Source organism: Quercus robur, chromosome 2 (assembly GCF_932294415.1).
Source record: "Quercus robur chromosome 2, dhQueRobu3.1, whole genome shotgun sequence".
NCBI lineage: Eukaryota > Viridiplantae > Streptophyta > Magnoliopsida > Fagales > Fagaceae > Quercus > Quercus robur.
Genome location: NC_065535.1, coordinates 10913026 through 10937516, shown reverse-complemented (window position 1 = coordinate 10937516; position 24491 = coordinate 10913026). Strand labels below are relative to the sequence as shown.

The window sequence follows — 24491 nt, the reverse complement described above, 5'->3', positions numbered from 1 at the left end:
ACTAGCTCATTTATAATTCTACAAATTCAAAAAGAGAACGGAAATAATGGCTATCTAAATTCCAGAGAGAGAGGAAAAGGGAAAGAGAGTGTGGTGGCTAAAATTGAAAGAGAAGAAGAAGAAGAAGAAGAAGAAGAAGAAGAAGCCCAAAAAAAAAAGGGTAAGGTGTCAACAGGCATTCTCACCACGTGCCACAAGACCAGGGTGAAGCAGTGGGAGATGGGTGAAATTCATATTTTAAAATGTTGATGATTTTTTTTTAATTACTTCTTGTTGCATGCATACTTTATACTGAAATTGGGCTTGAAGTCACTATTTGTAAGCGCTGGTATTTGGCTAGTGAAATTCATATTTGAAGAAGCATTCCCATGAAAAATTCCATGTGGAATATTTACCATGGTGAAAGGATGCTTTTTTTAGTTTTTTACCTCAGTAAGGGCCAAAGTAGTTATTGTTTATAGTATACTTCTACATAAATATTATCATGACTCATGACTCTGAGAATTTGACTTTTTTTTTTTTTTAGAATACTAAATATTTTTAACACACACGGGAGAGATAAGAAGGTTTTTAAAGAAACTTATAGTGATGTATATCCAAAAAGATCTAACTATTGAATATATAGCACAGATTTTAAACATCTTTAACTCACACAGTCACACTTATTTTCCAATGTGAGATTAACCCACTATTTTTCTTTTGAGAATACTAAATATTTTTAACACACACACACAGAGGGGAGAAAATTTTTAAAGAAACTTATAGTAGTATATATCCAAAAAGACCTAACTTTTGAATATACTCTTGAGAATTTGACATTGACTAAATGCAATGAGTGCCCATTTTTTGGCAAATTATTATTATTTATTTTGATGAGAAATCTATATATATATATATATATATATAATAACAAGTAAAGCTGAGAGAAAATCTAATTAGATTTCAAATTAGAATTCAATTAGAGTCTAATTTTGCACCACGTGTCCTATCTAATTTAAATTTTTAAATTTTTGTGCTAAGTGAGTTAATTCAATGTAAAAATTGGATTTCAATTAGAATTTAATTTTGCAACATGTGTCCCATCTAATCTAAGTTTTTTAATTTTTGTACCAAATGAGTTAATTTAGTGTAAAAAATGAGAAGTCCAATATAAGTAAATCATAAAAACATAATTTTTGAATAATTTTATATTTATGAGCCTTTTTTTTTAGAACTAAAAACAATTCAAGTTTATAAGTCATCTATATGTGTGTGTGTGTGTGTGAATTAATAGGTAAAGTTAAGAGAAAATCCAATTAAATTTCAAATTGGAATTCAATTAGAGTCTAATTTTGCGTCATGTGTCCCATCTAATCAAAATTTAAAATTTTTTTTTGTACCAAGTTAGTTTTTTTTTTGAGTAAGGGTTTCAACTTATGGCGTCCGCTCCTGATAATAGTTCTTTATCATCAGACCAAGACACCCATCAGTTTTTGGTGTAGGCGGGGATTGAATCTCAGATTTCTTATTCAACTATCAGAGACTTTACCAGTTAAGCTAGCTGGAACCCATTTGTACCAAGTTAGTTAGTTCCATGTAAAAATTAGATTTCAATTAGAGTTTAATTTTACGGCACGTGTCCCATCTAATTGAAGTTTTTTAATTTTTGTGCCAAATGAATTATTTTAAAGTAGAAAACGATGAGTCCAATATAAATAAATTATAAAAAAACATAATCATATATCTAACACTATATATAAAATTAGAGAAAGAGAGAGTTTGAATGATTTTATATTTATGAGCATTTTTTTTATAACTAAAAGCAATTCAAATTTATAAGTCATATATATATATATATATATATATATTAACAGGTAAAACTTAGAGAAAATTCAATTAAATTCTACAATTGAAATCAATTTTGCGCCATGTGTTCTAAATTATTTATTTTTAGAGAGAGTTTTATTTCTTAATTTTTGAATCAAATGTGGGACCATATCATAAATATCCATTCAAGTGAATTATTGTGTACAAAAACCAAAAAAGTTTAGAATTAATGAACATAAAATTTTTTTTTTTTAAATGGACAATTTACATTTTTTACCTAATAACATTCTTACAAAACTTTTTAAAGAGTTAAAAAAAAAATAATAACTATCAATAATATATTTAAATTATATATGTAAGAATTATACTATTCATCTTATGTAACAATTACACCTGGTGTAACTCTAAAGAGTTACACATTTTTTAAACTATTGGATTTAAGTAGATTCAACGGTTAAAAAAAGACTATAATTATTACAAATATTCTGATTAAAATCTAATTAATTATCCTCATTTATTATCTTCTAAACCTATCTCTAAACCCAAAAAAAAGTTTGACTTCTGACTCTCTCTCTCTCTCTCTCTCCGTTTCTCTTTCTTTCTTCTCCACCACCTCTACAGGTTGCCGGTAGGAAAAAAAAAAAAATCCAAAATTGCGTACAAAGATTATAAAGCATACAAGTAGCAATTGAAGAAGGTTCGCACATGTTGCTCCGTTGTAGAGCCCGTGGACATTTTCATAAAAGACAAGTATAGCATCATGCAAAGCTTAAGAAAACGTTTGATGAGAATCATAAAAAAATAAGAGCAAGTTGTCGGTGTTATCTCTCATGCCTCTCTACCGACAAATGTCTCAAGCAATGCATCACCTTCATCAGGTCCATTGTTGTGGCAAAATTCCAACCATTCCAAATTAATATACAATTGTTGACCATAGAATTGGTTTACAATGAAATGTGGGAAATTCAAGTAGAAAAAAAAAATGAAAGGACACAGGAGTAGAAATTTAATGAGTGTTGTGCCTGTGCCCTTGTGCATCATGTTGCATATATTGAAAAATAAAAATATCCTCACCCTTCTGATTATGATCAATGATGAATCATTTGATGAGATTGACAAAAAGAAACCATCTTCAATCATTGTTGAGAATCAGCATTTGGTTCACTAATCCATTAAAATATAGCAAAACATGGGATAACAAGTTAAAATATGCAGCCTAAAGTTCTTTGACAGATCATGTTCCTATAAAATAATTGGCAGGATTACAATTGAGTATTGATCCCCTGGATCATCCAATAGAGTAATCCAAAAAAAAAAAAAAACTTCTCTCTAAATATATGTCAACCTGTCTAGCAACCACATGTCTGAATCTTAAGAGAGGAACCTAAGGAACGGCACTTAAAGTACTGTCCTCAAGTTTTGTCCAAGAGAAATTAAATACTCCCTCATTCTTACTTTTTTTTGTTCTCTATTCCATTTTGAGATGTCCCAAAATATTGTCCAATTTCTAAAAATTAAAGTTATTAATTTACTAATGTTCCTATTATACCCTTATTAATTTACTAATTCAATTTTTTGATATTTTTTTAATGGTAGTTTTGGAAACTTATACATTTTTAAAAGCTAGACAAGACAATAAATGATATTCCCTTAAAAAGTTTGACTTTTCAAACAAAACTAAAAAAGTGGGACGGAGGGAGTAGATATTTAATAATGAAATTAAATTATTTGAAATAAAATTTATGCAATTATGTATATGATTGAAGTATTGAACACAAAAATAATCTGCTGCTTTTTAAAAGTTTTCACATTGCAAATGTAACAATAGTGAAAAATTATTATCTCTGCTCATGCTTTGTTCCTCCATATAAAGTAAATTGTTATGGTAATGGTGGTGAAGGTGCCACCTAAGTGGGTTATTTAATTAATTAATTAAGTATAGTTTTATTTTATTGAGAAAAAAAAAAGTATTATTCTAATTTATATGAAAAAATTTTGTCGGCTAAGGAATCTGAACGTGGGCTTATCTTGCCCTTTGTATATTTTTTTAACTTATTTGGTCTCTTAAATTAAAGTATGCGATGATTTGCAATGCATGTATAGTATTATTCTAAATTAAATTGATATTTTGAAAGCAATAATAAATAAGGAGAGAGAGAATGTTAGTATTAATTAGGTAATGCTATTAATAAGGTAAAAAGTAATAACATTTAATGATGTTCTTTTCGACCGTTAGATCTCTTAGAAATTTATGGTGTAAAAAATGTGTAACTTTACAAGAGTTACACCAGATGTAACTTGAACCCATAAATTACACCTGGTATAACTCTTAAAAAGTTACACCTTTTTTGTACCGTAGATTTTTAATAGATCTAATTGTTGAAAAAATAGTATTAAATAATTAAGAATTTCCATTTTATTTACCTAATTAATAACATATTTTCTCTATCCATATTTACTACTTTCCATAGTAGATTGGCAGTTTCAATAGCAAAACTGACTTTTGCGGCCTCTCCCCTTTGAGATCCGGGCCAAAGTAAGTACCCATGATGAAGTACAAGAGGAAAAGCTGATTATCATCTAGTATATGACTTAGTACATTGATAGATTCTAATCCCCCAGAAGTAATAGGTTCGGTAACCTGAGATGAGCCATCCATTGCCACTAAATAAGAGGTCTGCATAAAAATGCCACAAAGATTATTAGAATTGAACAAGACAACAAGACACAACGATTTAGTTATAAAAAATGAGTTTAACAAAAAGCATGGCATCAATAGATGAGATGAAATACATGCAAGTAAAGTTACTAGAAAGAGTTTAGCATTGAGGCTCGGCTCCTGTGTTCTTCACTAAATTCTTTGTCCTATACAGTAAACTCTGCAACATTTGAGGGCACGTAATGCACAATACCATGACTTAAGGGTACTATATTTTATGGCATAGTTGTCAAATCGTGAATCGTATCGTAAATCGATTTTTGATTTTTCTGTATCGTGTATCGTATCGAATCGTGTATCGTAAGATACATAAACACTTAATAAAATTATAAAATAATTATAAATATACATATATAAAAAGTATATTTATTATAAATTCAAAATATATTCAACTAATGACCAATTTAATCATTACGTATGTAATAAAATTTAACAAAACTAATTAAATAAATCAAATTAACTTATGTTTATAACATGCACATTCAAATTGATTAAACTCAGAAGTAATACATGATGATATATGAACCAAAATAATAATATTTTTTCATCATCTTGGCTAATCAACTCTATCTAAGTCAATGTTATCATCATATTTAGCATCTTGCAAAATTATTTTTTCATAGACATTTTCTTTATTATTATCAACATTTACTTTTTTTTTTGGTTTTTTTATTCTAATAATTTTTTCTTTATAATTTTTCATGGCATTCTAGCCTTTTAGACTCAAAATAATAATAACAAAATAAAAAATAATAATATTTTCCTTTAATATATTATTAATAGCATAGAAAATAAATTTGCACATATAAAAGCGATTGAGTATACTCTAAATTTTGTAGGAGAAAGAGAAGGGAGGAAAAAAACTTATGGACTTGCTATTTCATTAGACTCAATTAAGTTTCCCAATAATTTTGTGTTAACAAAGTCTAATAACTTGTTTAAATCAAATAAAACTACAAATTTTAACAAAAAAACTCATTTTAAATCTACATGTTTATGTATCGTACGATACGTACGATTCACCGGTACGATACGATTCATACGATACGCACTTATGTATCGGACGATTCATGAGCACTTATGATACGCCTTTACAATACGAAACTTTTTGTACAGGATACGATACGTATCGCATATCGTACAATACTGACAACTATGTTTTATGGAATCTATAAAAATCCCTTTCAAATGATTAATATCTTCAAAAATTCAATCTTTGTTAGAAAGAGCATGCTGCATTGTCCAATGCCATAAAGAATGGAAACCAAATTTATATTTTTATAGGTCATCAGAGAAAAAGGGGAAGAAGGTGCAGCTGATCTTAGAGAATCATTTTAAGATCTTGACACAGGCCAGTAGTCCAAACACTGTTAAAGAAAAGAACAGCTACTAGGGGAGTGAATTTTAGCTCTTAACCAACACATATCAACATCCACACTCTAAAAAAGTTCTAAAAGCCATGCCCTTTGTAGAACCACTCCAGAAATACACAGAGATGTTCCCAAAGAAGGCTTTAGAACAAAGATGTGATATGCTGGATAGCACCCAGAATATATGGTCTAATTATCCTTGAAGCACCCTTTTAAGTGAAGATTTGCCACAAAATTGACATATTAAAATCCATTAGTAATTTTCTTGAAATAATTACAATCAGGAAATTACACTATGGTTCTCACAAATGGCTAGAAAGAATCTGGATAACACTATCAGTTATATTCTTGAGGATATGGCTGTACGCTAGTAACAGCATCTTTGTATGCCATTTTAGATTTTTTTTTTTTCCTGTCGACAGCCTGTGGAGGTGGTGGAGGTGAAAGAGAGAGAGAAACATAAATGAGAGAGAGAGTCAGAAGTCAAACTTTTTTTGAGTTTAGAGATAGATTTAGAAGGTAATAAATGAGGGTAATTAATTAGATTATAATCAGAATATTTGTAATAATTATAGTCTTTTTTTAACCGTTGGATATACTTAAATCCAATGGATTAAAAAATGTAAGAGTTACACTAGGTGTAACTTGAACCTATCTCATATATATATATATATATATATCTAAAACCTAAAACGTAACATTTATTGTTACTATACTCCTGTTAAGCCATATTAGTGACCACATCATCTATTTAGTTCATTCTTTTTATTTTCTCTTTCTAAACTTGTATTCTCCCAATTCTTAGAAAAAAAATAAATAAATAAATAACTATTCTTCTCTCTATTAGTCCACATTTCCTTCTAAAAAAAAAATATTAGTCCACATTAACTATTACACTTCCTTCAACCTTTTCCCATACTTTTTACTTTTTTGTCTCTCCACTACTCTCTATTTTATCTCTTTATCTCCTTACTACTCTCTATTTTACCTCTTTATTTTGTCACTACTCTTTACTTTATTGTTACACTTCATCATTTTCTCTTTCTTATATTTTGACTCTTCTTCTCCCAATTTTATTTTGTATAAATTCGATATCATTTCTCTCATTCAATCTATATTTTCCCACTCTTACACTTCATCATTTTCTCTTTCTTACATTTTGACTCTTCTTCTCTCCATTTTATTTTGTATAAATTCAATATCATTTCTTTCATTCAATCCATACTTTTCCTACAAAAAACTCTGAGTACACTCTCTCTCTCTCTCTCTCTCTCTCTCTCTACTTTCTTGTGAATTTTTGTTCTTTCTTATAATTCTGATTAAGGCTGATAATTTTTTTTTTTTTTTTAAATATGTGTTTTGGCATTGTGTGTGTGTGTGTGTGTGTGTGTGTGTGTTTTTTTTTTAATTCCCATTACAAAGCCTTCTCTCTCCCTTTTTATAGCTTTGATTGAATTTTGATTTGGGTTAATACTTAGTTTTTTTGGAAATAAGAATTTGAGTTTATATCAAAATACAATCTACATGGCTCCTACCAATTTTTTTAGTAATAAACTATTATAAAGTCAATCTTTTATTCCTTTTGTTTCTTTAATTTTAGTTAAGATAATATTATAATTTTGTGATAAATTTTTATTATTATGATAATCTCATTATTCCTTAAGAGATGAAAATTTTGAATAATAAATTTGAAACTTATAAAATTTAGTTGTACATCAAATATAACACAGTACAACAGAAGTTAGAAAATACAACAGAAGTTAGAAAAATATAGTTCACCTTAAAAAAATATTAATCAAACATACAAAGTATAATAGTATGATATAATTGTACTTTATAGAGATAAAAGATAAAAAATACTTGTAGAAATCTTTTTTAAAAAATACTTGAAGTAATTGTTACTTTTTAATTTTTATATATCACAACTCATTATATAATATTTATATATTTCTATACATTGCATGGTTTTAACTAGTACATACTTCCTAAAAAAAAAAAAAAAACTAGTACATGCTTTAAAAATAAAGGGATTTAGGGGACGTTTGGTACATGTTTTCAAACAATAATTTTCAGTTTTAAATAATATTATATATATTTTTATACATTTTTCTATTCACATATATTTTCACACATATTTTCAATATATTTCTATACATTGCATGGTTTTAACTAGTACATACTTCCTAAAAAAAAAAAAAAAAACTAGTACATGCTTTAAAAATAAAGGGATTTAGGGGACGTTTGGTACATGTTTTCAAACAATAATTTTCAGTTTTAAATAATATTATATATATATTTTTATACATTTTTCTATTCACATATATTTTCACACATATTTTCAATATATTTCTATACATTGCATGGTTTTAACTAGTACATACTTCCTAAAAAAAAAAAAAAAACTAGTACATGCTTTAAAAATAAAGGGATTTAGGGGACGTTTGGTACATGTTTTCAAACAATAATTTTCAGTTTTAAATAATATTATATATATTTTTATACATTTTTCTATTCACATATATTTTCACATATATTTTCAAATAATAATTTCCCCTTTTTAAGTTCATGTACCAAAACACCCTGACTCCCCCCTCCTCTCTCTCTCTCTCTCTCTCTCTCTCCAAAAACTTCTACTCTTCGGATAATATTGGTGTGTGGGACCCAGAATGTTGGCGCCTGGCTTTCCATCCTCAGCTTCATTCTCCTCAATATCTCAATCCGTACATTACCCTCTAAGTTCAAAAATCATTTCAAATAGGAAAGAGAGTGAGAAGTTGTTCAAAACGTAGTTGAACAATGGAGAACTTAGTCATACTCTGCAACGCTAGCCCTCCATTGCCAATCCCATCCAAACTAGCCAACCAATCCAAGTTCTCATCCAAACCCACCATCTCTTTCTCCGTAAAAACCCACCCAAAACTCACTGACGCTCATTTGAATTCCCTCAGCAAAAATGGGCGCCTCAGCGAGGCCATAACAGCTCTTGACTCCATTGCTCAATCTGGGTCCAAGGTAAATTCCAATACTTATATCAATCTGTTACAGTCTTGCATTGATTTGAACTCTATTCAACTGGGTCGGGAGCTCCATGCGCGTATTAATTTAGTTAATGATGTGAATCCATATGTTGAGACGAAGATTGTCAGCATGTATGCTAAATGTGGGTCTCTGGACGATGCACGCAAGGTGTTTGATGAAATGGGTGAGAGAAACTTGTACACTTGGTCGGCGATGATTGGTGCGTGCTCGAGAGGGAAGAGGTGGAGGGAGGTTGTGGAGCTTTTCTTTTTGATGATGGGAAATGGTGTTGTGCCTGATAGTTTTTTGTTCCCTAAAGTCTTGCAGGCGTGTGCAAATTGCGGGGATTTTGAGACTGGGAAGTTGATACATTCATTGGTGGTTCGACTTGGGATGAGTTGTTATTTGTTTGTTAACAATTCAATTTTGGCTGTGTATGTAAAGAGTGGGAAATTGAGTTTGGCAAGGAAGTTTTTTGAGAACATGGATGAGAGAGATTCAGTCACTTGGAATGCAATCATATCTGGGTATTGCCAGAAGGGTGAGATTGAGGAAGCTCTTAGACTGTTTGATGCAATGCTTGAAGAAGGGGTTGAAACGGGTTCAGTGACTTGGAACATATTGATTACTAGTTATAATCAGTTAGGGCAGTGTGATGTTGCGAAGGAATTGATGAAGAAGATGGAGAGTTTTGGAATAACTCCTGATGTATTTACTTGGACTTCTATGATTTCGGGGTATGCTCAAAACAACAAGAACAATCGGGCGTTGGATCTGTTCAAGGATATGCTTCAGGAAGGGGTTAAGCCAAATGGGGTTACGATTACAAATGCAATTTCAGCATGTTCAACTTTGAAATCACTAGATAAGGGGTTGGAAATCCATTCTGTTGCTGTTAAGATGGGTTTAATCAATGATTTATTGGTTGGAAATTCTCTCACTGACATGTATTCCAAGTGTGGGGAATTGGAAGCAGCTTGGAAAGTCTTTGATATGGTATTGGAGAAAGATGTATACACTTGGAACTCGATGATTGGAGGATATTGCCAAGCTGGCTATTATGGTAAAGCCCATCAACTCCTTATGAAAATGCAGGAATCAGGTGTATCGCCAAATGTTGTGACGTGGAATATGATGATCTCGGGATATATGCAGAATGGAGATGAGGATCAAGCCATGGATCTCTTCCAGAAAATGGAAAATGATGGGAAAACTAAGCGGGATACTGCTTCATGGAATGCTCTTATTGCTGGTTACCTGCAAACTGGGCAAAAGGACAAGGCGTTGGGTATTTTTAGACAAATGCAGTCTTCCTATGTTATTCCCAATTCTGTTACAATTTTGAGTGTCTTACCTGCATGTGCAAATTTAATTGCTGGGAAGAAGGTAAAAGAGATCCATGGTTGTGTATTCCGTAGAAGCTTAGAGACTGAACTTCCTATTGCGAATTCTCTTATTGACACTTATGCCAAGTCAGGGAATATAATATATTCAAGAACCATTTTTGATGGATTGGCTTCCAAAGATATCATCACCTGGAACTCCTTGATCGGTGGATATGTTTTACATGGTCATGCAGATACTGCACTTGTTCTCTTTGATCAGATGAAAAAGTTTGGAGTCAGACCAAATAGAGGTACCTTTGCAAATATTATTGTTGCTTACAGTCTTGCTGGAATGGTGGATAAGGGGGAGAAAGCTTTCTCTAGCATCACGGAAGAGTATCAAATTATACCAGGTTTAGAACATTATTCAGCTATGGTATATCTATATGGCCGTGCAGGCAGGCTTGCAGATGCAATTGATTTCATTGAAGAAATGCCCATTGAACCTGACTCCTTCACTTGGGCTGCCTTACTAACTGCCTGTAGGATTCATGGAAATATAGGCTTGGCAATCCGTGCGGGGGAAAACTTACTTGACTTAGAACCAGGGAATTTTTTGATTCACCAATTAATTTTTCAGGCATATGCTTTATGTGGGAAGTCTGAGGATGCTTCAAAAATGACAAAGCTTGAAAAAGATAATGCATCAAGAAAATGTCTTGGGCAATGCTGGATTGAAGTTAAAAACACAGTCCATACTTTTCTTGCAGGTGATCAGTCCTTGGATGTGCTATATTCTTGGATACAAAGAATAAAAGGGGAAGTCAAGGGACTCGATATGCAATATGGACTTTCTATTGAGGAGGAAAAGAGGGAAGAGATTGGTGGAGTTCATAGTGAAAAACTTGCATTTGCTTTTGCCCTTATAGGATCTCCTTCTGCACCTAAAGTTATAAGGATTGTAAAAAACCTGAGAATTTGTGGAGATTGCCATAGGACAGCCAAATATATCTCAACAACATATGGATGTGAAATATATTTGAATGACTCAAACTGCCTCCATCATTTTAAGAATGGGCATTGTTCTTGTAAGGATTATTGGTAGAGTAGGAACTAGGAAGACACAAAGTGAGAATTTGGTTATCAGATCAGTTCCATCAAAATAATAGAGGCTTCTTGGATGGGTTCCAGATATACTTCAAGCTGTCATGGATCTTGTAACAGCATGTAAGTGAAAAAAATTTACTTAAAATTTGACTTATCCTGGCTACTTAGTTTTCTTTTGACATGTATTTTCTTGAAAATTCAGATTTTATATGTGTGCATTTCTTTGAACTGTGGGCTGATGAGTAGGCTTTTGTGCTGAGCTGGATAGAGATTTGAATGTATTTACATTTATTAGGCAGTTTCTGATGAGAAGATATGTGTCTATCCCATTGGAAGTCCATTTGTTGATAGTCTTCTTGGACAGTAGCTGAGTTACTGATTCTAAAGGAAATTGCATTGCTACAGTGATTATCTGTGTGACCCATCAAAAAGTTCCTGTTCATGAATGGTCAATTTTGTGCATTTTTTTCTTTTTCTTTTTCTTTCCTATGATTGAATGAAGTTATTACCAATGAGCTCAATGGAACTTCCTCTCATTGTAAGAAAAGGTGGAGGGTGAGGTTCAAGACTCACCGGCTGCGTGAAATTACTTTTAAAAAGAAGATTTGAATGAAGTCATTTTCTACATGGCATGGATTATATTTTCTGCAAAGTATGTTGTGCGAACATGAGTCTTCTTTCATCTACAATCACTGTGCATTATGCCATTAGATGAAATAGATGTGTATATTTTTCTTCTCAATTCAAATTTTACTTGATTATATTTTTATCTTGATAATCATTGTTTCTATGGCTTGAAATTATAAAGATGCATTTGGTCATCTAACCACTTCTAGTATATTACTTGATTCTAATTTTATCTTGGTAGTTGTTATTTCTATGTCAAATTACTTAACTATATTTTCCTGGCCCTTTCCCACAAAACTACCTCCCTTTGCAGGTCCATATGCTTATTTGATAAGGAAGCCCTTATACAAATTTTTAATATTTTGCATTTGAATTCTTAAGTGGGAAGTCTGATAAGAACAGGTTGGTAATTGAACTGAGTAATTAGCCAGGTTATGTCCTGTATAGCAGAGATTCTTGTGCAATTGACTTTTTTGCCCTAAAGCTTGGACCACATGATTACGAACTGGTATATAATTTGACGAGTAATTCTTCTTATGCTGTTCCGCAATAATTTCTGCTAATGAAAATAATGCTTTCTTTAATATGCGATTAATGACTCTCATCTTTGGTATTGTCTGATTGATTAATTTCTTAATATCCCCTGGGTATCTTGGCTAGCTTCATTGGCTATCATGGATCAACAAATTACCTAGGGCCTATGGTCCTAAGGTGCATCATCTCACACCACAAGTAAGGCTGGTTCAATATGAACCAGGGCAATCCTTCCCATCAGGCAAAAATTGTGTCTGCGAGGAAGATATGATTTTTAGAGAGTTGATATTGTAGAAGTAAAATTTTTTTTTTCTCTGGCTGCATGATGTCTGAAGGCTATTATTACATAAATAGGTGCATATGCAACCATCAAGCCAACACAATAATGACTTCAAAAAAAAAATGTGGGGTGTGAGGGTGTCAACAATATGATGAACTTAAGCTAAATCCAAATATTTTCAAAAATCTGTACAAGTTCTAGTCATTTTTTTATGAGATTGAGAGGCGTCATATACTCTCAAAATCATTAATTGAAGGACCCAAATTGTTCTCATTCAAGTTTTTTATCGTAGTTTTATTGATGCTGATATGAATGAACAAGTTTCTAAATTCCTTTTTGCTGATACATTATGTTATAGGTTCCATTCCATGGCATTTATGGTTTGTGGATGGGGGCGGCGAAGCCATGAGCACATGGTTATGAGCAAGGTATGCAATAATTTCACCCACTAAAGAGTACATCTGTGTCGTGTGTTTCAACAAGATGTATTTTTTTCACTTTTTCTCATGTTTATCTACTTGAAATAAGTGCATCTTATTCAACTCAATTAGGGTATGCTCTAAAAAGGAGCAGATCTGTTGGGAGCCTGAGACTTTGGAGTTTGGACAGGTCTGACCCCACCGTTATTGATGGCATGCATAGTTGCCACTAGCATCCAAGTTGATGAAGATAAGAAAGGCCATATCCCATTTGAGATTTAAGTTTGTTGCATGGAACAATCGTTTGAGGATCAGGAATTGTTATGGAAGGGGGAGGGTCTGGGATGGGATGAGAAGCTCTTAGTTCCCTACATGTTAACAATTAGAATGAGAACTCCAACCTGAAATAGATTTGTTTATTATGGTCGACCAGAACTCGATTGTCATTTCTAATTTTCTACATGTATACGATGGCCAGAATCTGCAAGTGGCTGGGTCATAAAAAGAATGCACCATGGTCCAGTGGGTGGAAGCTTAGGTTGAGATTATATCTCTCTCCACTCTTCACTCCATGTGTTGGCCAGGTGGTAGTTACTACCTATATCAGTTTTCGGTGCTAACGAATAACTTGTAAGGTTTTTTAAACTCAGCCTCTTTGAACCATGTTCTTTGAGAGCCTACCTCTTTTCCAATATATATTAAAACAAAAAAAAAAAAAAAAAAAAAAAAAAAAAAAAAAAAAAAAAAGTTTTCAGTACTTTTGCGGAGTTTACCACTTTATATCTACTGACCAGCTAGCCAATTCTCAGCTTTTTTTTGAAGATATGGAAAAAAGTTGCAAAGGTCCATCTATGCAGGTAGGGTAAATTGAGAACCTTACTTCTGCATTTAGAATTTGATCCCTCAGGTATCCGCAGAAGCCGCAATGCCCAGCTTTCTTTTAAATATATGGGAAAAGTTGCAGGGGTCCATATTTGCAGGCAGGGTAACCCAAGAAAGCTGCTTCTGCATTATAACTTTTGATCCATAAAGGAGGAAACATATATAGAGATATATATCTTTTTTTGAATTCTCGTCTCTTTAATCACCTTATAACTAAGTCCTAAAAGGTCTATTGAAGACAACGAAGAAAATTAACATAACATGAGGCATGAGGCTTCTTGAATTAGATTTGCAGCCTTGGAAAATATAAACTTGGTTCTTGAAACCATGCTCTTTGCTTCGATTGGCGAAATTAGTTTTGACATGTAGCAAAAACCATCAGCTGCACCACTAGGAAGGCCAGAAGCCGTCCGATTTGAGCTGGCGACACTCTGGTCTGGAATCGAGTGGTAAATCAATGGCATAAAGTGATGGGATTTCCGGATTTGTATAATATAGAATGGTGAAAACGAGATTCTTTGCGTATATTAGAGAGAAGAATCTTACGTAAATTCCATACTGCATTAAGATCCTGTAAATATCCCATAATAATAAGTGACCATTTCCATACCACAAAAGCACAAAGTAAAACATCAAAAAAGTGATTTTATTTTCCAGTAGCTGAATAATAATCAATGATTTGCCCATATATTTATTTTTTAATGTTTTGGGAACGTGTACTCGATGCACAAGCATATTCAAATATTCGGCAGTCAGAATAAAGAGCCAATCCTGCTGGCTGGCCCCTATTCTGAATTCCTTTTCTCCTGTAATTGACTAATTATATTTTGTAGTACGAAAAGTAAAAATAAGACAAAGAATAACGACTGTGCAATTAAAATTGAAATAAGAATAAGAATAAGAATAAACGTAAAATCATTTGTTACAAATGATTGTCACAAATGCATTATGCATGGGAGTATCAAGTATGGGAATGGGACTCTTCTAGCTATTGCCACCCCTACATGCACACAAGAAAAATAATGCTTTATTTTTTTCTGGGGATTTATGGGGTATCTGATTCTCTGCCATTGAATGCTTTCCCTCCATGGTGGAAACACGAATTAGCTTCTACAAAATTGTAAGCTAGAATTTTTTTTATATATCTCCACAAGCAAAAAACACCTTTAAGCTCTCATTTATAAATTCCTTCCACATCTTGCTTACAAGTCAGTGCAACACTCGTCCACGCCCCTCAACTTGCTCTCTTGATCTTCCTCTCAAGTCTTTGATCACTGCTGAAAAATGGTAAACAAGGATACTACTTTCAGTTCTTTGCCTACGAGTTTTTCTCTTTTACGTGTATTCCTTTTTTAAGTTTTGATAAAAAGTTTCTAACCAGTTATCAAAAAAAGTTCTTTGCCTTTTTTTGGATGAATTTTATATAGTATATTTTGTAGCATATCGCTTTGTTTTTAGTTTAGGAAAGTTGACTGATCGGTTGAATGTTGTTGCTGCAGAGTTTGGAGGCTAGCCAGAAGAAACCAATAACAGTTGGGCCATGGGGAGGCCAGCATGGCTTGTGTTGGGACGATGGGGTTTACTCATCTGTGAGGCAGTTGGTGATAGCTCATGGAGTGGGCATTGACTCCATCCAAATTGAATATGACAACAAAGGGACTTCAATTTGGTCAGAGAAGCATGGTGGAAATGGAAGCAACAAAATAGACAGGGTTAGTCATACAAGAAATGTTTACATAGCATTGTTGTGGCTTTTTGCTGTGTCCATAGCATTATCCATCTAGAAATGTTTACATAACAATATTGAAGTTGCTCATTATCTTGTTTTGGAGTTAACCATCAATGAAGTTGCTATGTACAGTATAAACAATGAAAAAAAAATTCTGAATCTAGTAGGTGTTTAATAGGGTTTATGCCTTGCAGGTCAAGCTTGACTGCCCAGATGAGTTCCTAACTTCAATACATGGACACTATGGTTGCTTAAATGAATGGGGACCAGTGTTTGTTCGATCACTTTCTTTTGAAAGCAACAGGAAAACATATGGACCATTTGGTACTGAACAAGGAACCTATTTCTCATTCCCAATGGCTGGGGGCAAGATTGTTGGGTTCCATGGCAAGGCTGGCTGGTATCTTGATGCAATTGGAGCTTATTTGAAACCAGTTGAGAAGCAATATTCGTCCAATGTTAGGCTCAAATCACAAAACTACGTTGCTAATGGGACTGAGAAGGTTGGCTACTCTGTAATACAAGGGAGCGTTGGAGAAAACTTTGATATAGTTCTTGCTGTAAGACAAAAGGATGAATATGGCAACCCTCTACAGAAAAAAACTAGGGAGTTTTCTACTACAGAATACAACAAGGTAGAGATCAAAGAAAAGGTAAGCAACCTCTATTTTAGAAATTTCTAGTCCAAAAATAATAGGGAGTTTACTCTTTTCTTCTCTTTTACATGTTGCACAAGATGTAATTAAATTAAAGCTTCATTTCATATGCTTAGTATTGAGCAATCTCTATTAGGAAATTTCTATTCCAGGGAGAAAAAAAGTTTCACTTTTTCACTTCTATATGTTGCACAAGATGAAACTTAGATTAAAGCTTCATTTTCAGGTGCCAAGCATTGAGAAGGTGCCCTCGAGAGTTGATGGCGCTGTAACATATGGACCCTGGGGTGGTACTGGTGGGTCTACATTTGATGATGGAACCTACACAGGTATTAGACAAATTAATTTGTCACGCAATGTTGGAATTGTTTGGATAAGAGCCTTGTATGATTGTGATGGGGATGCCATATGGGGAAACAGACATGGCGGCAGTGGAGGATTTAAAAATGAAAAGGTGAATCAAGCTCTTTCCATATAGCATTTATATACTTATATCTACAGTACCTATTAGTTTGGGATCAAAATTCACCAGCATATTTGTTGTGCACTTTCTGCAGATAATCTTTGATTTCCCATCTGAAGTTTTGACACATATAGTAGGCTCATATGGTCCTCTGATGTACATGGGGCCTAGTGTTATCAGGTCACTCACTTTCTACACCAATAAAGGGAAGTATGGGCCATTTGGAGAAGAACAAGGAACCAGTTTCGCCACCAAATTGAAGGAAGGAAAGATTGTCGGTATCCACGGGAGGAAAGGTTTATTCTTAGATGCTCTAGGTGTACATGTTATAGAAGGGAAAATAATGCCACTGAATCATTGTACTTCCAATGCAATTATACCTTACGAACCTGCTGTCTCTGAGTTAGATAATCCTCACTGGTCCAATAAACTTGCATTAGCAAGGCAAGTACCAAATGAAGAGGTAATTTAGAAGCATTCTCTGCATTCCTATTTGTATGCCTCTAGGAAACATTATATGGATGGTTTATTTATCAAAAGCTTTCTATGTAATTCCAGGTTGCCTTTGGTGTGATAAAAGAACCAGCTCCATGTGGACCAGGTCCATGGGGAGGGGATGGAGGGAGACCATGGGATGATGGTGTGTTTTCGGGGATCAAGCAGATCTATTTGACAAGAGTAGCAGAAGCCATTTGTTCGGTTCAGATTGAGTATGATCGAAATGGACAAGCAGTTTGGTCCATTAAGCATGGGGGTAATGGAGGAACTGCCACACATCGGGTATTACTATTATTATTGTAGTTGTATGTACCATTTCCTTGTTTTATGAGCATACAATAATTATCCTATATTTACAAGTTGAGCTATTTTGCAGATAAAATTGGAGTACCCACATGAAGTATTGATTTGCATCTCTGGTTATTATGGTTCAGTCAGTAGAGATGAGCGACCTAAAGTTATAAAGTCACTAACATTTTACACCAGTCGAGGGAAGTATGGTCCATTTGGTGAGGAAATAGGAACATTCTTCACATCAACCACCACAGAAGGCAAGGTGGTCGGTTTTCATGGTAGGAGTAGCTCGTACTTGGATGCCATTGGAATCCATATGCAACACTGGCTCGGAAATCAACGAACTGCAAAGTCATCCATCTTCAGAAGGTTTACTTGAGTTAAGTTTTGATCAGTAATAAAAGTGATTAGTTGGCATTCATGGTCCATGAATCCATGTTTGCTTGAAGTCATTGGAGTCCACAGGCAATAATGGTTGGGACTTAAATACCCACAAAGCCACCTCTTTTCAAATTGTTTGAGTTGATAAATGTTTTCTTAATAAGCATGTTTGCTCCATGGTAAAAAATTTGTACTTACAGTCTGTAATGACATTTGCTTGATTTATTAGTGCTTGTATGGTAAGCGCATTTTGGTATTTCTTCCAGCTTACTTATAATTGTTTACCGTTGGAATTACTAAAAACAAAGTGCCTACCATCACCAGCTTCTTGGAGTGCAGAATGAAATATTCTCATAGATGGAGTTTGTCATTGGATTAGGGGTGATATTAGGCATAAAGTGTCTCTTTTTGTAAAATGGTTAAGAACCCTATACACAGATAACTTCTTTCATCTATTTCAAACATAGGTTGGGAGTCTTGTGACACCAAATTTGATGTTTTTAGGAGAAGTGTCACTAGCAAAACTCCTATCATTGTGCAAAGAACCATATAAAATAAACACGCACGCACACACACACAAAGCTCACTTTTGAGATATGGTTTCTTGTAAGTAGCCATAAAACTAAAAGTCACCAAAAACATACAATACGTGTCAAACAGTTTCCTGGATTGCACAATGACAACTTGCATAGGTTCAACCAGCTACCACAAAATCAAGGGTTATTGTCAATGGAATAGAGCAAATACTTGGTGATATTCGTTGGGTAATGCTGCAATTTTCAGTGTGTCTGATCGACTCAATATAAAAATTCTAAAATAGCTCCAATCAGTTGAACATAAAAATGATGTCCTAAAAAGGTTAAGGCTATTGCATAGCCATTTGATTTTTTATTTTTTGGGATAAGCAGCCATTTGATTAGTTTAAAGGGAAGAAAAATCAAAAAACATTACAAGCATTGCTTATCAACTTCAAGTTTGAGGCTTTGGGCAGAATGATGGTCATTCCAGTCACGCGACTGGATAGTCTGTATACTAAATCAGTGAGGTCCTTGCACTGAAGACAGGAAGTTCTAGAACCCATCAAGCAATGCTCAACTAAAAATTTAAAGACACTTGCAATAAGGTAGACAACAACAAAGCGTAAAGCTTTCCTCACTCTGTTGAGGTCACTCGAAAGCATTTGACTCATTGTGGATCCAAATTTTGTTTTGAAGCACAGCAATTAGCTTATGCAAAGCATGTTGAAATTGACTGCATCTAGAATCTTACAGGAAACAAAATCTGCTAACATAATTACTCATCATCAAAGTTCCAATTCTGAAATGAGGCAACAAACCAAGTGGTTGGTTTATTAAGCAGATGAACTGGAGGCTTCCTCCTTTTCTTCAACTGAAAATGGTATAGGTTTGGTTGGGGCTGGCAATCGGCCAATGCTATCAACTTTATCCCTTTGTTTTGGGGGAGGCCTAGCTGCTTTTGGCAACAACCTGCCTTTCTTTTCAAACCACTCAGGCTTGAGCAGTGCTCGGAAGCCCAATTTGTTGTAATACACTCTTCTGACAGACCCACCAGCAGCTTCAACTGCTTCCTTTGCCCTAACTGTGACCCTTGAAATCTGTCAATGTCATATATAGGTACAAGTAAGATTCTCAATTTAAGAGCATCTGATGCCTCATTGAAAATGCAGCACATAAATGAAATTATGGTACACACCAAGAGTCACCAAACTAACTACTAGCTGTGAACTTTTGCAAACGTGTATATATATATATATATATATATATATATATATATGGACAAAGTTTAGCTACAAAATTGATTGTATCATAAGACTACAACTATACTTAATATCTTTTTATTAGAGGTGAATTTTGACAAATCACCATTGGATTATATCTTTTTCTTATATCCTCCATGCTTGTAAAAATTTCTAGAAAATTAAAGATCAATAGCTATGTCATCAATAAATTGTTTAAATTACAATTTTTTGTAGTTTAAAATTATACATAAAATATTAGCTTATAGATCATATAGTAAATAATATTCGATTGACATAGAATTTGACATGTGTATTAAGAGCGTAAAGAACATGCAATTCAACGGTTAGATTTTCAAAATATGTAGTAATAATTTTATTGAGTAAGGTTATAGCCTTTGGCTATAACCAAGTTTGTAGCTTTAGGCTACAACCAAGTTTGTAACTAAACTTTGTCCTATGCATATTCTTCTCATCCATATACATCAGACATAAGATGTTAGAAAATGATAACTTTTACAACCCACTGAAAATATAATGAAACCACCTGAACACAAACTCTGGGATTAAAATAATATGACACCAAAATATAAGTCGAGGAATATATATAGATGACATCTTTTTTCTGTTTTCTTTTTTCCTTTTTTGTCTCTAAATTCAACATCTGGTAAAAGTGGTGCGGCACTCTCAACCCACCAGGTAGATATGTGCATCATCCAGCCAACAAAAGTTGCCACAGTTTAAGACAGAAAAGTGAAAAATTCAATGTGAAGAGCAAAGCAAGAATGTTGCCATGGCCAAACAACAGAAAACACAAGCAAAAAGCCCTAGGATAAAGATTTACCTCCAGATGAATTGGCCACTTTATTTGTTCAGCACCACGTCCCATCAATCTTACTCCATCTTTTATCTGCTTCCCTATTGCCCCTGTATCCTATTGCAATAGTTATAGCCAGAATGAGACAAAGTGAATCAATCAAATGGTTCAAATTTGATAACTAGAGAAGAAAGTCACCATACCTTTAGTGTTTTCATTGTAATCAATTCAGAAGAATCAATCTTCCCAGCATTTATAAGTTTGGCAATTTTTCCCAAGCCTACTGGCTGCCAGAAAAAGATAAAGATTTATAAGCTTGGCATTTATACTCAAGTAGTTATTAGGAATTAATTTAAAACTTTTTTTTGATAGGTACATAGTGGGGGAGGAGGGAGGTAAGGTTTGAACCACAGAACACTATGTTAACAAAAAATGTCAAAATAGATCAATCTATCCTAAATATTGAGAGAGAGTGAGAGAGATAGAGAATAAAGTTTGATAATAAGAGCTCCTGCCATAGCCAATACTTCTGCACCAAAATATTGATATCCAAACCAAGAAGATAAGCAAACTTTTTTATTTGGATGCAAATTAGTGATAAACAAATTAAATAAACATAATAATGTTAAGAGGAGAAAAGGCCCAACACCACCAAATTATTGAAATTTTAGCATGCAACAAGCTTGCAAAGTTGGCAATATTGCTGTATTTTCCTCCCAGACTCCCGGTAATTACCATTCCTGATTCTTAGGCTCCACAGATGTCAGATTTCTTAAGCATAGAGATGAACATACAGCATAAGTTCTAAGGATAATTTAAATACTAGCCAGGTGACTTATAAAACTTATTCCACGGCCCAATATCTGGCAGAAATATTGGAGGAAAATCCAAAATTTTAGTTATATTCCAGGCCCCATATTCTAACTTCATCATCTCACTAACCGCCCCAGTTTCACTGGTTCAAGTCCTAAAATGACCATCCACAAAAAAAATTTGATCAACCACACTTTGGCTGGGTCATTTCCCAAAATTATTCACATAATTTTTTTATCCATCCACCAGGTAGGACCTTTTAACTTGTGATCTCCATTATCACTTAGCAGAAACATTTACAAATGAAACTCCAAAATCCCACCCCATTTGTCCACTAATTCAAAGCATTTTGACCTGATCACTTTTTTTCCTGAGAATGAGAGAAAATATTATTAAGAGAGAAAGGGTAAAATAATTATCAATTGGCACTCCCCACTGCACATAAAAAGATTATGTCCACTTTTTAGCAAGAACATTACTTCAACAACTTTCAAATTTTATCCAAAATTGTTATAGAACATGGTCTACAATCTAAGCTTGTAATTTAAGGGCATAAGCAGTTTTTTAGTTGGTGGTTTAAAGGCACAAGCATTGATCAAACAATATAAGAATATCCCCTAATTTCAAAACTTTTTACCACACTATTTGATGATGAACAAGTCATGCATCTCTCACCCCCACGGTTTCTTAGAATATGAATGATAACTTGAAGCCAACAGAGCTAACCCTGGGGGCCTGGACCCCTAATAACATACCAACCTAGAGCAAAATGATGTTATTTTGACGTGTATCCTCAATAATTTCTATAATGGTAATTAGCAGGAAATTAAATCCAAAAACAAAGCTTTTTTTTTATTTTTTTATAGGTTAAAAAAGAATTCTATTGATATGAGACTACCTTGAAAAATTAAACACGAATTAGTCTAAAGAATTACAATTGGAAAAAAATATATACATATGGATCAACTCTATGAAGGAATGAACATAGTTACTATCTGCAATACCCGATACAAAACACCACTCATAAAGAGAACTAATGAAGTATGTATAAAGCTATTGAAATCTTAAAAATTAAGAAGAATAAAAAAAATTATATATCAACTAGATACCAATCTAACTATCATTTACCAAAACCCCACCATTCATGTCCTTAAAAAAAAACCTCCAATTTTCTTTCACCTTCCTTCACTTTCTCGGTAACCAACCAAACAAACAGTACCACAAAACAGAAAGAGAAAAGAAAAGGGTACCTGGAAAGTGAGACTAAAAGGGTTTTTGAAACCACGCTTGGGCAAGCGACGACGAAGTGGGGTCTGACCACCTTCGAAGCCGAGCTTTCCCGAGCCTCTGGCTCTCTGACCCTTGTGACCCCTCCCAGCGGTCTTGCCTTTCCCTGACCCAATCCCTCTTCCCTTCCTCGTCTTCTGCTTCCTCGGCACTTTGTCCCTCAAATCGTTCAGACTCAAAAGGCTGTACGCTCGAATGCCTTCAAAAGCCACAGGAACTTTTGGTGTCAATATGGGGCATTGGCATTGTATAAAGCGTAGAGGTTGGAGTGTGGGGTTGGGTTTGAACGATGGGATCAGGATTGAGCTGGAGAGGAGGGAACAAAGTCTTCTTCTCAGCATTTCTTTTTTCTGAAGATTGAAGAAGAAGTGGATGTGGGTTTCAGGGGTTTTGGATTGTGCTGCTCATTTTGGGAGATGGGTCTACTTGGTTTTGGTCTTGGGGAGTTGATTGCTTTGCTGCCATGGCCAAATGAGCTCACTGAGGTTTAAGGAATTACGAGTTTGGAGATGGGTTGGGAATTGGGATCCAATACGCTACTGCTTTTTGCTCTTGGGTTGTAGTGTCTGTGGTTGATCTATATCGGACGGCTAGAAAATCAATCACTTTGTTTTTGTCAATTACTTTTATTAGTTTATTTCTATTAAAGAATCAATATTAGTGGTGCCAAAAATTTATCAAAAATTTAGCAATTTGACACCATAAAAAAATTATTTTATCTATTTTAACACTTCACTTTACAAAACACCCAACATGTAGTTTTATTATAACATTCAATACAATAAAATAATATAAACAACACAATAAAATAATATATATTTATTATTTATTACAATAAACAACAACCACCACCACCAATACAATAAAATAATATAATATATTTTTTAGTAAAATATTGTTTTATTTTTACCATTTTAGCTACCGTGCATAACCATTTTTGGACACTGTAGCTCAATAACCAAAAAATATGGCTTTTGCTCCACTAATGTAGCACACTTTTGTTATATTTAATTGCTAAATTTAACATTTTACCTATTTGCCTCCCCAATACTAATGCTCTTTTAGTTGTCTTTTATTTTCTCTAGGTTTTGTAAATTTAACTGAAGTATTTTTTTTTTTAATTTTGTCCCTTTTTTTTAAACTTTCTCGAAAACATTTTGTTTTTATTTTTCTCAATAGATAAAAAATGATAGATTTAATAAGTAGCAAATTCATTTTACAACATCAAACAATAGTAATATGCTACATCACCATTTTACTAAACAAAGAATAGATATGCTACACACAATCACTTGTTTAAATTCAAGAAATAAAATTTTCCAACTGCACGAATCAACCAATAATCTATAACCTCCATTCCACAGATCAACCAATAACCTATAACCTCCAATCACTAGAGATGCCGATTTTAATTTCATGTTAACCTCAACAATTTTCAATAGTTCTCATTGCCAAAAATCTCCTTTCTCAATCACTTTATCCTCTTCCTTATTAGGCTAGTCGAGATCTATCTCTTCTTTGGTATCGTCCGGTCCGATTCCGCCTTTATTCCTCTAGATAGTTGTCCATCGTTTCCAAATGTGACAACCTTCAAGCAAGTAGGGTCATATACATGGAAGTTATTACTTACCTATATTTTCCCAAAACCGCCCATTCCAAACTAGACTATATCTTCTTTGTTTAGAGCCAAACAAATACTTAGATTCCTTG

General features: G+C 33.5%; 2 protein-coding genes across 5 annotated transcripts; one reads left to right on the top strand and one right to left on the bottom strand.

Annotated features, from left to right (window-relative positions):
* The first annotated feature begins 8485 nt into the window (after positions 1–8485).
* On the top strand, positions 8486–18364 carry LOC126712325 (jacalin-related lectin 3-like). Of its 4 annotated transcripts, XM_050411620.1 has the most exons (8): positions 8543–10569; positions 11894–11905; positions 15605–15799; positions 16011–16469; positions 16699–16926; positions 17030–17398; positions 17494–17715; positions 17810–18364. In XM_050411620.1, exons 1-8 carry the CDS (start codon positions 8692–8694, stop codon positions 18104–18106), a joined length of 3660 nt encoding a protein of 1219 aa, XP_050267577.1. In that variant the 5' UTR covers positions 8543–8691; the 3' UTR covers positions 18107–18364. The 4 variants fall into 4 exon arrangements, 2 of the variants coding, with proteins under 2 accessions (XP_050267577.1, XP_050267576.1); XM_050411619.1 differs by lacking the exons at positions 8543–10569; positions 11894–11905 and adding an exon at positions 15213–15374 and having other exon boundaries at positions 15587–15799; XR_007651103.1 differs by lacking the exons at positions 11894–11905; positions 15605–15799; positions 16011–16469; ... (2 more) ...; positions 17494–17715; positions 17810–18364 and adding exons at positions 13145–13214; positions 13396–13692 and having other exon boundaries at positions 8486–11465.
* Positions 18365–19244: 880 nt separating this feature from the next.
* Positions 19245–23339, bottom strand: LOC126712323 (uncharacterized). The gene is made up of 4 exons (XM_050411618.1): positions 22745–23339; positions 20885–20968; positions 20709–20798; positions 19245–19723 (listed from the first exon to the last, which is right to left on the bottom strand). Exons 1-4 carry the CDS (start codon positions 23120–23122, stop codon positions 19460–19462), a joined length of 816 nt encoding a protein of 271 aa, XP_050267575.1. The 5' UTR covers positions 23123–23339; the 3' UTR covers positions 19245–19459.
* Between the last annotated feature and the right edge of the window lie 1152 nt (positions 23340–24491).

Excerpts from the sequence above, each read along its gene's own strand:
- LOC126712325 (XM_050411620.1), top strand. The coding sequence starts at position 8,692 with ATGGAGAACTTAGTCATACTCTGCAACGCTAGCCCTCCATTGCCAATC. Across the intron at positions 16,470-16,698 it reads AGGTAGAGATCAAAGAAAAG|GTGCCAAGCATTGAGAAGGT; the intron begins GTAAGCAACCTC and ends CTTCATTTTCAG. Across the intron at positions 17,399-17,493 it reads GGCAAGTACCAAATGAAGAG|GTTGCCTTTGGTGTGATAAA; the intron begins GTAATTTAGAAG and ends ATGTAATTCCAG.
- LOC126712323 (XM_050411618.1), bottom strand. The coding sequence starts at position 23,122 with ATGCTGAGAAGAAGACTTTGTTCCCTCCTCTCCAGCTCAATCCTGATC. Across the intron at positions 20,969-22,744 it reads CTTTTAGTCTCACTTTCCAG|CCAGTAGGCTTGGGAAAAAT; the intron begins GTACCCTTTTCT and ends TTTTTCTGGCAG. Across the intron at positions 19,724-20,708 it reads AGTGGCCAATTCATCTGGAG|ATTTCAAGGGTCACAGTTAG; the intron begins GTAAATCTTTAT and ends TGACATTGACAG.